At 40.9% G+C, this 17,405-nt stretch overlaps 1 protein-coding gene across 1 annotated transcript; it reads right to left on the bottom strand.

Annotated features, from left to right (window-relative positions):
- Positions 1–3,511: 3,511 nt before the first annotated feature.
- Positions 3,512–6,062, bottom strand: DEFB132 (defensin beta 132). The gene is made up of 2 exons (XM_025400427.1): positions 5,974–6,062; positions 3,512–4,737 (listed from the first exon to the last, which is right to left on the bottom strand). Exons 1-2 carry the CDS (start codon positions 6,029–6,031, stop codon positions 4,508–4,510), a joined length of 288 nt encoding a protein of 95 aa, XP_025256212.1. The 5' UTR covers positions 6,032–6,062; the 3' UTR covers positions 3,512–4,507.
- Between the last annotated feature and the right edge of the window lie 11,343 nt (positions 6,063–17,405).

The following is a 17,405-nucleotide window of genomic DNA, read 5'->3' as shown; positions in this document are numbered from 1 at the left end:
CACACACACATGCACATGCACACACACACACCCCAGCTCCCCAACTGGTATCTCACTAGTTTGAGTGCTCCCTAAGTCTACTGCCTCTGAGCCCAGCACAGCACTAGGAGTTGCCTAGGAATTGTGGTTCTTGTGGCCCATACAGCCTTTCAAGTTTATTTAGGACCCCAGGGCTCTTTAGCTCATGGTGGTGAGGCTTGCTGAAACTGAAGTTCCAACCTCTGGGATGGGTGATTTCCGTCTGACTAGGGATGATCTAAATGATCCCTTTCTAGGGACCTGCTGAGTTCTGCCTGGTGTTAGTAGCACTGAGTTCCAATGTCAAATCCCACAATCACTGTGCTCTTCCTCCTGCAAGTACACGTATTCTCCCTCCACACCACACAACTGTTGCCTGAGGATTGGGGAGAGGTGGTGTCAGCAATTCAGGACTGTCTTTCCTACCTTCTCAGTGCCTCTTTTAGTGATATGAAGTTAAAATTAGGTACTATGATCATTCACCTCATTTTTTTATTCTTATGAAGGCGCTTTTTTTGTGTAGATAGTTGTCAAACTTGGTGTTCTAATGGGGAGCATGAAAGCATGACCAGTGGAGGCTTCTATTCAGCCATCTTACACTACCACCTCTTCACTACTTTAAACTATGCTGCTATGAGTGTGCTGTGTATACATTTATCTTTTTGATATGAACTCTAATTATTTCCCCAGAATATATCTGTAAAAGTAGAGTCTCTGAGCCAGAGAACATGAACATTTTTAAGGATTTTGAAAGGTGTATAGATCAATGTCTTCCAGAATTGACATATTTTGTTACAAACAGGAGCGTCTGATGATAAGACTTATTTCTATTTATGCCTTGTCAAACTTGGGTTTGTTAATTCTCTGACAATCTGATAGGTAAAAAACAAGATCTCATTGTAGTTTTAATCTGCATTTATTTGATCACAAGTCAGACAGAGTTTTTCCCATTTTTGGGCCGTTTTTGGAGTTAAAAAGCTAGTTCATGTCACTTTCATTTTTGAGTAGGGGTTTCATGTTTTCCCTGTTGCTTCATACTAACTTGTTATATTTTATTGGTATCAATACTTCATCACACGTCTCAGTGTGTCATATGTCTTTAAACTATTTATGATACTTTAATTTTTCTGTTTCACTGTGAGATTTATTTATTTTATTAAAATAATAGCTTTTTTTGAAGTTTAAATTGATATACAATAAACTGAACACATTTAAAGTTTACCATTTGGTAATTTTTTGACTTCCGTACATCCCCGTTAAGCCATTACCACAATCAAGATTATGAATGTATCTTGACTGATCACCCCTCAAAGTGTCCTCAGGTCCCTTTACATTCTTTCAGCCCTGTCCATGCACCTTTCACATCCCCGGACAATCAGTGATTTGCTTTCTGTCGTTAGATTCTTACTTTCTATTTTAAATCATTTTATGTAATTTTAAAAGAATTTAAAGAACTATGTAAATAGAATCATACAGAATATACTTTTTTGGTAACTAGTTATTAAAAATGCAAATTGAAAGCATAATAAAGGCCGGGCGCGGTGGCTCAAGCCTGTAATCCCAGCACTTTGGGAGGCCGAGATGGGCGGATCACGAGGTCAGGAGATCGAGACCATCCTGGCTAACACGGTGAAACCCAGTCTCTACTAAAAAAATACAAAAAAAACTAGCCGGGCGAGGTGGCGGGCGCCTGTAGTCCCAGCTACTCGGGAGGCTGAGGCAGGAGAATGGCGTGAACCCGGGAGGCGGAGCTTGCAGTGAGCTGAGATCCGGCCACTGCACTCCAGCCTGGGTGACAGCGCGAGACTCCGTCTCAAAAAAAAAAAAAAAAAAAAAAAGAAAGCATAATAAAATACCACTACACATCTATTAGAATGATGAAAATGCCAAAGACTGACTCTATCACATGCTGGTGAGGATGAGGAACAGCGGGAACTTTCACACACTGCTGATGGGCACATCCACTGGCACAACCATTTTGGAAAACAATTTTGTATTTCCTTAAAAAGCTAAACATTCTCAAGCCTGTAATCTCAGCACTTTGGGAGGCCAAGGTGGGCGGATCATCTGAGGTCGGGAGTTCCAGACCAGCCTGACCAACATGGAGAAACCCTGTCTCTACCCAAAATACAAAAATTAGCCGGGTGTGGTGGTGCATGCCTGTAATCCCAGCTACTCCGGAGGCTGAGGCAGGAGAATCACTTGAAACCGGGAGGCGAGGGTTGCAGTGAGCTGAAATTGTGCCATTGCACTCCAGCCCGGGCCTCAAGAGCGAAACTCCATCTCAAAAAAAAAAAAAAAAAAAAAAAAAAAAAGCTAAACATTCTCCTACCATATGATTCAGACATTCCAATCCTAGGGAACCTTAGGGAAATGAAAGCATACATCCATACAAAGATTTGTACATAAATGTTCATAGAAGCTTTATTTGTAATAGCCATAAACTGGGAACAACCCAAATGTCCATCAACAAATCAGTGTATAAATAAATACTATTCATATGACAGAAGAGTATTTATAAACAAAAAGGAACGAACTCCTGCAATACCCAGTAAGATGGATGAATTTCAAAATGATACCTTTTGACATACACAGGAACTTAATATTTAATGCCACCTAATCAATTTAATCTTACATGAGTTCTGCCTCTATTGTTATAAGAATTTCCTTGCTCTTAAATTGAATATTTGACCACACAATCTTTTAATACTTTGCTTTTACGCTGTCATTTTTTTTTTTTTGAGACGGAGTCTCGCTCTGCCGCCCAGGCTGGAGTGCAGTGGCCGGATCTCAGCTCACTGCAAGCTCCGCCTCCCGGGTTCACGCCATTCTCCTGCCTCAGCCTCCGGAGTAGCTGGGACTACAGGCGCCCGCCACCTCGCCCGGCTAGTTTTTTGTATTTTTTAGTAGAGACGGGGTTTCACCGTGTCAGCCAGGATGGTCTCGATCTCCTGACCTCGTGATCCGCCCGTCTCGGCCTCCCAAAGTGCTGGGATTACAGGCTTGAGCCACCGCGCCTGGCCTTACGCTGTCATTTTAAAACCATCTAGAATTAATTTTGGTCTAAGATATAAGTTAGGGAATAGGCACTAACATCTTTTCTTATCTGGTTTGCTAGTTTTTAGGACTGCTTTTAATTATTTAGGCCTGAGTGTTTTGGTTTGTTCTTCTCAAATAGAAGTTAGTACCTGTCAAATAAATATTATATAAAACAAATGGGCATCAAACTGTAAGAGGAAATTTATGCATAATTCTGCTTTCCAACCAAACAAAAAAGTCATAATTTTAATGATTTTTGTATCATATAAGGAGACAATTTTGACAACTACAGCATAAATGCAATTTTGAATAATGTTATTATGTTCCATTATTCTATAAGCATTCTACTTGTTTGTATTTATAGATGGCATTAGTATATAATATTTCACCATTTAGATTTTTTCATTTTCTCAGCATTTTAAATAATATTATACGGAAAAACCTTTGTGCCCATAACTTTTTACTTCTCTTGGATAATTTATGATGAACCAATTTCCAAAAGTAATGTTTAGTGGATTAAACAAGTAGAGTTCTGCTTCTCTGTGCTTATTTCTGCACAGCTTCCCAGGAGGATTATGCTAATTTTACACCATAGGTAGGTACGTTTGAGTCACCAGCATCATGCTTTCCTTGCTTTCGGGGTGTACTACCAATGGCGGCTATGTATTCTGTCTGCTTTGTTACTCAAACGAATAAATAAATACCTCACAAGTCAGTCTACGTAGCTGGGCAAACCTAGACTTTTAGCTCCTTTCTCTTCCTCCTTATACTCCATGGCAGCACTGCTCAGATTTCCTTTCAAGAGAACTTGCTTCAGGGGGATAGTTGGTGGACAGCCTCAAGCTGTCATACTTCCAGACCAATGGTAGCAGTCACCCCATGTTCTCCAGGGGCTGCTCTTAGCCAAAGACTGAACCCCTGGGATATGAGAACCTGGCTATTCCTGCCCTGTGTGAGCTCCTCTGAGGAGCAAGCCTTGCTCTGGGCCTCCCCATCTGTTTGGCTGAGACTTTCTTAGCGCTGCAGTCTCAGTCTCCTTCTATTCAGTCCTCCTCTATCCCTCTCTCCTTTGATACGTATTAGGTCAGCACTGCAGTCTGAAGGTTCTCCCTGCCTGTGGTTGTTCTCTCTCGCCTTTGTCCGTCAGAGGTGTGTTCTCCCAGTCAATCTTTTGCATGTCCAATTCTGTCTTGGCATTTTTCATTTGGAGGACCCAAACTGACAGATCCCCTGTGGACGAGTCTGCATGATGATTGTTCTCATAAGATAGATATAAACTCCAAATTAGTTATTAGATGAATGACAGAATGGTAGAAGACAGAAGTTCTGGGGTTGGCTATAGATATCTGCCCCATAAGGAGGAGACCTGGCTAGTTCTCAACAATGTAGGAGGAACCGGAACTGTGGAAATGATATTTCTTTGAGTTGGTGGGGGTGATAGGAGGGGTTATTATGGCGTTACGGTCGTTTGTTGCTTCTTGTTTTTCCTTTGTGTGTTTCTGCTCCTTGATGGCCAGTGGTTCCCGACGAGCTGCGGTAGGTCAGGCTGAGGCAGGAAGGAGTAGCTGATGCAGCATTTTCTGAAAGGGCTGCACATGAACAATGCTGTCTCCCCCCGGTGGCAATGTGTCCTGCAGTATCCCGGGGTGTCACTCACACATTTTGACCCACCCCCACTGGCTGTATGGGAGAGGACAAGACAGAGAGGTCGTGGTTAGAAGCAGCACAGGACTGCTCACCTGTCAGCGCCAGATGGGAGTGTTTGGCTTTCTGTTCTGAGATATATCCTTAGGATGTTGTGCAAATGAGACTCGGGAAACCCAGTGAGGAGGAGACAGAATTTTCCTGGATTGATGGCCTTGGGGAACTCTGCCTGAGGAGCTCTTCTTCTTTACCAGTATCTGCATCTTTGAAGCTTTTTGCTAAATTTGATACTGCAGAATAGGATGTAGGGGTGAAAACAGGGATGGGGAGCCAGGTCTTCATGGTCAGGGAGGAGCTTGGATACTCGAAAGGGAGAAATGGGGCTATTCTCACTCACCCCACAGGCTCCCTTTTAAGGTGTTTCTGCCATACTTGTTTTCATAGACTCTAAAACTGTCAATATCAGTCAACCTGGGGCAAAGTGAGAGGAGTCAAATCATTCTCCAAAACCATTAAAAAGAAAATAATGGTTGCTAGTGACAGGGCATTTTTGCATTCACACAGTGCTGGGCACCATTTCACCCTCTGGTAAAATCTGTTTACCTCAGTGCTCTGTGTCTGCCATTGGCTCACAGCAGGGGCCTCTTCGAGCACCCTCAGGCCTCTCTGGCTTTCTTCACATCCATTGCCTGGCCCTCCTCTGATCTCTCTCTCTTCCTGCTCTCTGTGTGTCTGTCTGTCTCTTTCTGACCCTGCATTATCTCCTAGCCCCAGGGTTTGAGCTGAACCCATTGCTTACCATCCTGTGGGAACTAGCCCTGTAAGAGGTCTCCTTCCATCCCCCACCTGCCAGCTTTCTGTTGAGCATAGGGCTGGGAACCTCAATCTTGTCCTTCTAGGCTCAATACCTCCTTTGAGCTCCAACCCAGGGCTGATTTCAGTGGATGCACATGGTGATGACAGAAGCCTTCAGTGTGTCTTGGGAGGTTAGATAAAAGGAGCTCACATAAATTGAAAGAAGATATTTTGGTTCAGGTTGAGGGTGACTATCATTTTAGAATAGAAAACAAATTTTTATAAAGGTTATATAGGGTGGTGTTTTGGTGTGGGATATCAAGGCTAGTGGTGGTTGTTAGGAGATCTCTATCTTAGACTGGAACTAGTGGGGTGAGCCCTGCCTCCACCCAACCTGGCTCATCTAGCACCAGAGCAACCAGATCTGCTAGTGTTCCTTGTTCCCAGTTCTCCCTTCCTCCTGTTTATCCAGTTTACCTGGGATCACTTGGGTCAGGAATCCAAGGGCTGCCAAGACCAGGAGCAGGAACTTCATGGCTGAAGGGGTGACTTGGGGAGCTGGTGGTGGTTTAGTGGAGTTGGGTCCCTCTGTAATGTGCCTGGAGCTACTGCCTTTATAGGATTCTCATGACGCCAGGATACTGGGCAGTGAACCAAGGGAGACTTTTCTGTTACCCAGAGCAGTCAGATTAGATCAGAATGTCTACTGGACTGGAGCCTGGATTGATTTATTGAGCGCCTGTGTTCTAGACTGTTAGGAGGGGGAGAGGTAGAGCAAAGAGTGCATCGGTTCCCAGCATTCATCTCTAAAACGATGCATTCCAGCCAGTGTTGGTGAGATGTAGGGAAACTAGCATTCTCTTGGCATTGTTGCTGGGAGTGTTAATTGGTAGAGTTTTTCTTTTTAGCACAATTTGGCAATATACATCAGAAGCCTTAAAATGTGCCTATTTTTTTACTCAGAAACTTTGCACCTTGGGCTTTTGTTTAATGGGAATAATTGAACAAGTACATAAAGAGGTTTATCTCAACATTACAGTAACAGAAAACCAAAAGCCACCTAAATGGTGATAAAACATGGATCTAATCTAATACAGAAAATATAGCATATAATAGAGCAGTATGCAGTTATTAAAAATGATGAAAAAGTATAAAAATGTAGGCTACAAGATATGCATCTAGAATAACTTAATCTTTGATAAAGAAACATCTATGTACCAATGTATGTAAGTATATATGTACATAGTATGTATGTATATCTATCTATCTATCATCTCTGTCTCTCTCTCTCTGTCTCTATTATCTATTTGTCTAAGATGTCTGAGTTTGGAGAGAATAATTGTGTGTACTTTCACCATTAGAAAAAAAAGATAGTTTATAGAAAAACTACTTATTGTTTGAGTTTTAATATGAATACTCTTGCCCCTAAATTTTTGCTTTCTTCCCCTAGAGTTTAAGGTTTCTGGAGGTTAGAGACTTTGCCATCTCCATATTCTTCTCAAGAAATATTTTGTGTTTTCCTCCCCACAATGGCGTCCTTTGGAGTGTGTTTCCCATCAAGACAGTTCTTTTGTGTTCCAGCTCACGTTTCCAGAATCCTTTCTCGGATGTGGTGCCTGTTGTATAAGGGAATAATCTCAGGAGTCCTGGTTTGGGTCAACTGAGTAGGGTAACTCTAGCTTCTCACGTTTTCCTGGTCTAAAAAACCTGGTTTGATAGCAGGCACAAAACAAAACAAAACAAAACAAAAGATCCGGGACTTGGTAAGAATATGTCCCAAGACTTTAGCAGTCTTTACAGTCGCTCAGATTTGTAAAAATATCTTAAAATCTGTAATTTTTCCAATTAAGTTATGTAAATTATAATCCTAAAATATATACAACCCCCTTTGTGCCTTTGGTAAACCTATAACCCCAGAAGCAAAGACTTTTGTGTTTCTGCACATAGTCTTCAATGAGTTAATTGTCTTTTTACCCTTCATGTGTTATGCAATGATGACATTTATTTTCTCCTTGTTTCCATACAGCATGCACAGTCCATTGGATGTCATAAATATAAGTCACTCCAATTTCCTCAACCTATTAAAAAATCTTTTCATTTAAAAATAATTTAAAACATAACGGTTGCAAAATACAATTTGTACAATACCCTTTCCCCAGCTCCCCTGAGATTTGTCTATTGTTGACATTTTGTCTTTCTTGCTTTAGCATTTGCCCCCCCCGTATCTATAGATATATATATATATCTATATTAGTCTCTGTATATATCTTTGTATATTTTCTTTTTTGAATCTATTAAGCATAAGTTATATGTTCATTGCCTTATATTATCGTGGCCTTTTACTCCCAAATAGTTCAGTGTGTATTTCCTAAGAATAGGGATATTCTTCTATATGACAGTACAGTTATTAGCTCCATAAGTTTAAAAGGACACCACTTTTATCTAGTCTGTCTGTCTGTCTATCTATCTATCTATCTATCTATCTATCTTCCAATTTGCCAGTTGACCTAATAATGTCTTCTATAGCATTCGTTTCCTCCTTCAGTTGACAGTGCAGTGTCAGGTCAGATATTGTATTGATTTTTAAAATGTATTTTTTAATTAAAACTTTTATTTTTGATTGACATAATAATTATACATATTTATGGGATACAAAGTGATATTTCAATACATGTACACAATGTGTAATGATCAAATCAGGGTACCTCAAACATTTCTCATTTCTTTGTGTGAGAACATTCAAAATCCTCTCTTCTAGCTGTTTGAAAATATGCAATAAACGATTGTTGGCTACAGTCATCCTACGGAGCTATGGAACCCTAGAACTTATTGCTCCTATCTAGCTGTGATTTTGTATTTGTTAACCAACCTCTCTGTATCCCCTTCTACCTGCTACATTATTTTACTCTCTACTTCTGTAAGCTTGACACTTTTTTTTTTTTTTTTTTGAGATGGAGTCTCGCCCTGTCTCCCAGGCTGGAGTGCAGTGGTGCAGTCTTGGTTCACTGCAATCTCTGTCTCCCAGGTTCAAGCGATTCTCCTGCCTCAGCCTCCTGAGCAGCTAGGATTACAGGCACCTGCCACCATACCCAGCTAATTTTTATATTTTTAGTAGAGATAGGTCTTTTTTCAGCTCCTAGGAGAAAGGGCACTTGTCTCAAACTCCTGGCCTCAGGTGATCTGCCCGCCTTGGCCTCCCAAAGTGCTGGGATTACAGGTGTGAGCCACAGCACCCGGCCTGTAAGCTCAACTTTTTTAGTTACCACAGATAAGTGAGAATGTGCAGCATTTATATTACTGTGCCTGACTTATCTCACTTAACATAATGTCCTCTAGGCCAGGGGTCCCCATTCCTGGGCCGTGGATTGGTAGGGGGCCATGGCCTGCTAGGAACTGGGAGCACAGCAGGAGGTGAGTGGCAGGTGAGCATTACCCTGGAGCTCTGTCTCCTGTCAGATGCGCAGAAGCATTAGATTCTCACAGGAGCACAAACCCTATTGTGAACTGCACATGCGAGGGATCTAGGTTGCACACTCCTTATGAGAATCTAACTACTGCCTGATGGTCTGAGATGGAACAGTTTCATCCCAAAACCATCCTCCCACCCCTTTCCAACCATGGAAAAATTGTCTTCCACTATACCAGTGCCTGGTGCCTAAAAGGCTGGGGACGACTGCTTTAGCTCATCCATGTTGCCATGAATGACAGGATTTCATTCTTTTTTTATGGCTGAATAGTATTTTGTTGTTTAAGATATTGTATCCTGTATTTTGTCTCTTTAATTTCTTGCATTAGTCAGAGTTTTCCAGAAAATAGGATGGAGATATGAGATAGAGAGAGAGATAGAAAGAGATTTATCTTAAGGAATTGAGGACTAAACTCTGATTTTTTATCTTGCCCAAATTCCTACCTAAGGGATCTAGGGAGTTATGCCCTACAAACCATAAATTCTTATCAGATGAACGGTTTTATTTGACCCTGTATATTGTGACTTAGTTTTCAATCTGACTCTGGCATAACAAGGAAGAAAATCACAATGTCTTGGCCGGGTGCAGTGGCTCACACTTGTAATCCCAACACTTTGGGAGGCCGAGGTGGGCGGATCACGAGGTCAGGCGACCGAGACCATCCTGGCTAACACGGTGAAACCCTGTCTCTAGCAAAAATACAAAAAATTAGCCGGGCGTGGTGGCACGCACCTGTAGTCCCAGCTACTCGGGAGGCTGAGGCAGGAGAATGGCGTGAACCAGGGAGGCGGCGCTCGCAGTGAGTGGAGATAGCACCACTGCACTCCAGCTTGGGTGACAGACCGAGACTCTGTCTCAAAAAAATAAAAATAAAAATAAAAAATAAATAAAACTAAAACTAAAACTAAAACTAAAAATTACAATGTTTTATCACAAAATATGTTGCCTTGCCATACTTTGAAATTGCCCTACAAAATCTTTTGTGGAAAAAAATCCACATTCTATAGAGAATCCCTCGCCCCCCCCCCGCCCTTTTTTCCCCCTTCCTTTCCAGATCCAGGAGATAATCAACTAAGAGCCAGGCACCCTTTTAGGTCTGATAAGAAACATTTTACAATCTGCTATCTCTCTGAAGTCTGCTATCTGAGAGATTTCTCTGCACAATAAAACTTGAACTCCACAATCCTTTATGTTAACCTGAACATTCCTTTCCATTGATCCCTGGTCTTCAGATAAACTCAACCAATTGTCAACCAGAAAACATTTAAATTTACCTGTAGCTTTTAAGTCCCGTCCCCTGCCCTGTGGGGACTTCCAAATAACCAATGTGTTTCTTAAATGTATTTGATTGATGTCTCATGCCTTCCTAAAATATACAAAACCAAGCTGTACCCTGACCACCTTGGGCATATGTTCTCAGGACCTCCTGAGTGCTGTGTCACGGGCCCTGGTCACTCATCTTTGGCTCAGAATAAATCTCTTAAAATATTTTACAGAGTTCGGCTCTTTTCGTCAACAATAATTTGGTGCCCAAACACGTGAGGCCTCAGAGAAGACTCAGGATCCTAAAGGAGTTGCCCAAAACCAGAGCTAAGGTACCACCAGCAGGGGGCGCATTGAAGCTTCGAGCTCCTCCTCTGGTGGAACTGGTAAGTCCTCCTGAGCCCCAGACCTCCCTTTGGTTAACGGTCCTTGATTTGTTCTGAGCTGGTTTTCTCCTAAGAAGTTGTTGTTTAAGGATCCTAATTCTAGTTGGTAGATGCATTCTACAAGGAATTCTCGATTGCTTTTTCTCCTAAAATCTGTCTAAATTTGGTTTATCTGTGTGCATTTGTGTGAGGAACTGAACTGTTGTTTTCATAGATAAATAAGAGTCTGAGTTTTTCAGCTCCTCCCAGCCAAAGGCACCCCTGGGTGACTGGGGCCTCGTGGGAGTGTCTGGCGGTTAACACCCCACAATGTGCAACAGCTCTGCAGGGAAATTTCCAACAAAAAATAATTTTTAAAATGGCTTATCCAGGAAATGCATATAAGGGTAATCACCCAGCATTTTTTTTTTTTTTTTTTCTTGAGACAGAGTCTTGCTCTGTCATCCAGGCTGGAGTGCAGTGGCACGATATTGGTTCACTGAAACCTCCACCTCCCAGTTTCAAGTGATTCCCCTGCCTCAACCTCTCGAGTAGCTGGGATTACAGGCACCTGCCATTTTGATCCAGCAATCCTACTACTAGGTATCTACCCAAAGGAAAAGAAATAATCACATCAAAATATATCTGCACTTGTATGTTTATTACAGCATTATTCATGATGGCAAAGATATGGAATCAACTGAATGTCCATCAACATACGATTGGATAAAGAAATTATGGTCTATATACACAATGGAATACGAGTCCTCCACTAAAAGAATGAAATCATGTCTTTTGCAGCAACATGGAAGGAACTGGAGGCCATTATCTTAAGTGAAGCAAGTCAGACACAGAAAGATAAGTATCATGTGTTCTCACTTATTTTACTTATGTATTTATTTTGAGACAGAGCCTTATTCTGTTGCCCAGGTTGGACTGCAGTGGGGCAATCTTGGCTCGCTGAAACCTCCACCTTCTGGGTTCAAGCAATTCTCCTGCCTCAGCCTCCTGAGTAGCTGGGATTACAGGTGTCCACTACCATGCTCAGCTACTTTTTGTATTTTAGTAGAGATGGGGTTTTTACCATGTTGGCCAGGCTAGTTTTGAACTCCAGACCTCAAGGGATCTGTCCACCTCGGCCTCCCAAAGTGCTGGGATTACAGACATGAGCCACTGTGCTGCCCAATTTATCACTTTTAGAGAGTCAATGTGAATTTCAGAAACATCACTGACATTCGTAGTGGGTGGGGGAAGAGCCCTCTCCTGCCCTGCTCAGGCCTGTCTAATTACCTGTAGTGTGTGTGTGTGTGTGTGTGTGTGCGCGCGCGCGTGTGTGTGTGGTTGGGGATGTGTTTGCTATTGTGGGGGAAATATAATTAAAAACAAAATCTTCTCTTAACCTAGAAAACCTCTCCACAAAGGTAGAAGAGAAAGAAAACAATTGCCATTGAATAAGCATTGAACCAGAATGTGATGCACATCACAGGCAATTCACTAAGAGTTTGCAAAGACAGAAAGAAATCCTACTTGTTTATATCCTGAAGAAGATAAAAACCCATTACAGATATGCTCTCAAGACAAACAATAACTGGTTCTCAAATAGGAGAACTTAGAAGTACCATTTGACATACACATAGTTTAGGTTCACCTGGTAGTTGGAGTGGCCATCTGTGTTCGCTAGTTGGCTTTAACCAAAGGAAAAATAAAATTCTCATATCCTTGTGACAGGAGGTGGTTTTGTAACTTGGAGCAAGGAACTTGCCAAAGTTAGAGTCCTACCCACTCATATAAATTCAGAGATAGGAGCACTATCTTTCTGGATGCTTACATTTCAAAGAGATGGCTCCTAGGTATTTGAGAAAGATATTCCTGGGTTGTAAAACTGGCTAGAGGGCTATTTACATTTTAAAAAGATTTACATACATTTCAAAGAGACAGAGAAAGAGAAGGGTGGTGGTGGGGGGGCAGTTGGGTAAGTCTGTTTCCTTATTTTTAACGGGGAGAGTTAAGTCTCACATTTAATTTGTATCGCCCTCACACTATCTGATTGTTGTTGGCTCAGAGCAGATGTTTGGGAGTGTTTCAAACTATCCCTATTACATATATATGCCTTTATTCTAATTTTAAAAAGTTAATTTTTTCTTTCTTTAGTTTCTTGAATTAGTTTCTTATTTTTATCTTCCTTTTGTGTGTTTGTGTTTTGCTTCATTTACACAAATAGTGCACAATATATTTTCTTTTAATTTTGTGAATTTTAAAAACAATTGTGCACATTGATAAAAATTACAAAAATAAGAAGTTTCTGACAACACCAATTGCTGATGAGGCTGCAGGATAACTGGAAATTGCAGTCACTCTAGAAAATGGTTTGTCAGTTTATTTGAAAGGCAAACATACACGTACCTCAGGACCTAGCAATCCTAAACCTGGTATTTACCCTAGTGAAACAAAAACTTATGGTCACACAAACATCTGTAAAAACTGCTCATATCAACTTTATTTTTATTTATTTATTTGTTTTTGAGACAGAGTCTCTTTCTATTGCCCAGGCTGGAGTGCAGTGGTGCAATCTTGGCTCACTGTAACCTCCACCTCCCAGGTTCAAGCGATTCTCCTGCCTCAGCCTCCCAAGTAGCTGGGACTACAGGTGTGTGCCACCACGCCCAGCTAATTTTTGTGCTTTTAGTAGAGACAGGGTTTCACTATTTTGGTCATGCTGGTCCCGAACTCTTGACCTCAAGCGATACTCCCACCTCAGCCTCCCAAAGTGTTGGGATTACAGGGGTGAGTCACTATTCCTGGCCATCAAAGAAACTATTTGTGATAGCCAAAAGCTGGAAACAACCCAAATGCCCTTCAATGAGTGAATGGGTAAACAAAGGTACCACATCCATAGAATACAATCATGCTCAGCAGTAAAAAGGAATGAGTTACTGATACTGGTAGGAATTTGGATGAATCTCAAAGACATGCTGTTATTAGGTCGTTCTCACATTGTTGTAGAGATATACCTGGGACTGGGTCATTTATAAAAAAAAAAAAAAGAGGTTTAATTGACTCACTGTTTGGCAGGCTGTGTAGGAAGCATGATGCTGGCATCTGCTCGGCTTCTGGGGAGGCTTCAGGAAACTTACAATCATGGCAGAAGGCTAAGCAGGCACATGGCATAGCCAGAGCAGGAGCAAGAGAGAGAGTGGGGAGGTGCTCCACGCTTAAACCAGATCTCTGCAGAACTCACTCACTATCCTTAGGACAGTACCAACGGGATGGTACTGAACCATTCATGAGAAATCTGTCCCCATGATCCAATGGCCTCTCACTAGGCTCTACCTCCAACACTGGGGATTACAATTCAACATGAGATTTAGGTGGAGACACAGATACATACCATATCACATGCTGAGAGAAGCTGGTCTCAAAACGTTAAATACTAGGTGATTCCATTTATGTCACATTCTTGGAAAAGGAAAAATTACAGTGATGGAAAATAGATCAGTGGTTGCCAGGGATTATGGGTGGGGTGAAGGTTTGACTACAGAGGAGTTAGCATCAGGGAACTTTTTCTTAGGGTGATGAAACTGTTGTGAGTCCTATTTGTGGTGGTGGTTACATGAATCTAAATATTTATTAAAATCTATAGAACTTCTACCAAAAAAAAAGATCACATTTACTCTATACTTAAATTGTAAAAACAAATAATTTATTACACTGTACTTGTTCTTCAGCTTCTTTTTAAAATTTCAGTGATAGGTTCAACAGCTCTTTTTATATCTAAAAATATAAATGTCCATTATTATTTTCTATTGCTGCATAACTTCACATATATGGATGTAGTATGGTTCAGTTAAACAGTCCTCTGTCAAATAAACTGCATGTACTTTATTTTTCCAATTTTTCCTTTTTTTTTTTTTTTTTTTTGAGACAGTGTCTTGCTCTGTCACCCAGGCTGGAGTATAATGGCACGATCTTGGCTCACTGAAACCTCTGCCTCCTAGGTTCAAGCGATTCTCCTGCTTCAGCCTCCTAAGTAGCTGGGATTACAGGCGTCCACCACCATGCCCAGCTAAGCTTTGCATTTTTAGTAGAGATGGGGTTTCACCATGTTTTTTCATTTTTGTGTGTGTGTGTGTGGTTTTTTAAAATCTTATTTGACAAAACATGATCATTTGTGCAGTAAAGTTTCTCACATTCCCAAAAAAATTTTTTGGAGATGTCTTTTAATGTCTTTCAATGAAAACTGAACAAGTACTTTTATTTAAATGTCACCTCATAAAGGCAGTCAACACAGGTGACCTTTTCCTGGAGAGATTCTATCCTAATGCACTCCTTATAGACAGCAAAACTTTCTCTTCATCTCAAACTCTTCCTCAGATTGGCTCAAATCTATTTCCCTAAAAGTTATTTATTGCCCATTGAAAACTAAGAAACATTCAGAAACCATTTTATGAGAAAAACCAAGTTAAAATACATGAAAAATGATGTTGCTTTCTCCTAGGCTGCCTTTTTTTTCAAGAGTTTGTCTCTTGGCCGGGCGCGGTGGCTCAAGCCTGTAATCCCAGCACTTTGGGAGGCCGAGACGGGCGGATCACGAGGTCAGGAGATCGAGACCACCCTGGCTAGCACGGTGAAACCCCGTCTCTACTAAAAAATACAAAAAAAAAACTAGCCAGGCGAGGTGGCGGGCGCCTGTAGTCCCAGCTACTCCGGAGGCTGAGGCAGGAGAATGGCGGGAACCCGGGAGGCGGAGCTTGCAGTGAGCTGAGATCCGGCCACAGCACTCCAGCCTGGGCGACAGAGCCAGACTCCGTCTCAAAAAAAAAAAAAAAAAAAAAAAAGAGTTTGTCTCTTGGTGCTTGAATTTAATGACTGGCAGCCCGTCAGTGGGACAAGCAGAGGTATAACCACATATATACACTGAGGCAAGTGTGAAGGCTTTAGGGGAAGGAACTTTCTAGAAATTCTATCCTTGATTCTCACTTTTCTGATGATTTTTCAAAATATAACTGGCTCTGGAAACTAATTTTTCCTCATGTTATTTTGTACTTTTAGGCCAAGCAGGGTGAAGGATAATGTTGCATTTCAGAATTTGCTGATTGAATCCCCATGGTGGTATTTCATGATCTTTCTTTGTCCTTGGTATATCCTAGAGCATGTGAGTTAGAGTGAGAGCCTTGATTAGATTTGGGTTTGATTTTTTTTTTCTTTTTTGGCAAAACAGCTCTGAAGGTGATATTGTATACTTCTATCAAGAGGCACAAATGTCTAATTGTTCTTTTGTTGTGATTTTCTCAGCCATTAATGATCATTGCCTAGATCCATAAATTCACCTGAGATTACAAAACGGCAATTTGTTTCAACTCTATTATTCCTTCATTTATTAGCTGGAAATATTTCTAAAGAGTAAAATTCCTTATCAATAATTTGGTTCTTCTGAGGTGCAGTTTTTACAGAAAAGCCAGGATAAATTCTTCACTTTTCTTTCTTTCTCTCCTTTTTTTTTTTTTTGAGACAGAGTCTCACTTTGTCACCCAGGCTGGAGTACAGTGGTATGATCTCGGCTCACTGCAACCTCCACCTCTGGGTTCAAGTGATTCTCTATCTCAGCCTCCTGAGTAGTAGCTGGGACTACAGATGCTCGCTACCATGCCTGGCTAATTTTTGTATTTTTAGTAGAGATGGGGTTTTGCTATATTGACCAGGCTGGTCTCAAACTCCTGACCTCAGGTGATGTGCCCGCCTTGGCATCCCAAAGTGCTGAGATTGCAGGTGTGAGCCACTGTGCCAGGCCAAATTCTTTACCTTTCTTTATCAGTTTTGGATATGTTTGATATGTTTCAATTAATTGTAGTTATTTCATTTTTATGTTTCTGGCTTTATTGAGTATAATTAACAAATAATAGTTGTACATATTTAAGATGTACAATGTGATGTTTTGATAGGCATATACATTGTGACATGATTACCACTATAAGCTAATTAACATATTCATCACCTCTCATAGTCACCATTTTTTTTTTTATGGTAGGAATATTTAAGATCTACTCTTAGCAAATTTCAAGTATACAACAGAGTATTATTAACTGTAGTCCCCATGCTATGCAATAAACTCCTGAACTTACTCACCCTGCATAACAGAAACTTTGTACCCTTTGACTAGTACTTCTTCATTTCTCTCAACTCCCTTGGCAACCACCATCCTACTGTCTGTGTCCATGAGTTTGACATTTTAAGATTCCACACATAGGTGAGATCATGCAGTATCTGCCTGCCTGTGTCTGGCTTATTTCACTTAGCATAATGTCCTCCAGGTTCATCCGTGTTGTCACAAATGGCAGGATTTCCTTCTTTTTAAAGGCTGAATAATATTTCATTGTGTATATTACATTTTCTTTATATATTTATCCATCCATAGACACCTAGGTTGATTACATGTCTTGGTTGCTGTGAATAATGCTTGCAATTATTTATCAAGGTTCACATTTTCCCATCTTTGCCAAGAGAAAGCCTCTTCAAGTTGACTTCTTTGTTTTTTTGATATGACTTCAGCAGTCTTTGGCAAGTTGCTTTTTTCCAGTATGGTAAAATCTTCCAGGTACATTTGTATAGTTGCTTCAAGCTCAGAAACAGCAATTTCTTCAATAAGACTTTGGGAAATTATATTTATAGATAATATCCAGGGTGAGAGGGGAATCATTTCTACTAAGTTGGTCAATATTTCTAGGTCTTTTCAGTGGACAGGGGTAGAAAAAGGTATTTTGAAAATAAAATATAAGATTCCAATTCAAATTTAGGATTACAGAATTTTTACCTAAAC

The sequence above is a fragment of the Theropithecus gelada genome, chromosome 10 (genome assembly GCF_003255815.1).
Source record: "Theropithecus gelada isolate Dixy chromosome 10, Tgel_1.0, whole genome shotgun sequence".
Lineage (NCBI taxonomy): Eukaryota > Metazoa > Chordata > Mammalia > Primates > Cercopithecidae > Theropithecus > Theropithecus gelada.
This window is presented reverse-complemented; position numbering and strand designations above follow the sequence as displayed.

What these genes read in the sequence shown, in the direction of transcription:
- DEFB132 (XM_025400427.1), bottom strand. Translation starts at nt 6,031, where the DNA reads ATGAAGTTCCTGCTCCTGGTCTTGGCAGCCCTTGGATTCCTGACCCAA. An exon ending in CCTGACCCAAGTGATCCCAG is followed by an intron (nt 4,738 to 5,973) that starts GTAAACTGGATA and finishes TCTCCCATACAG; the next exon opens with CCAGTGGGGGTGGGTCAAAA.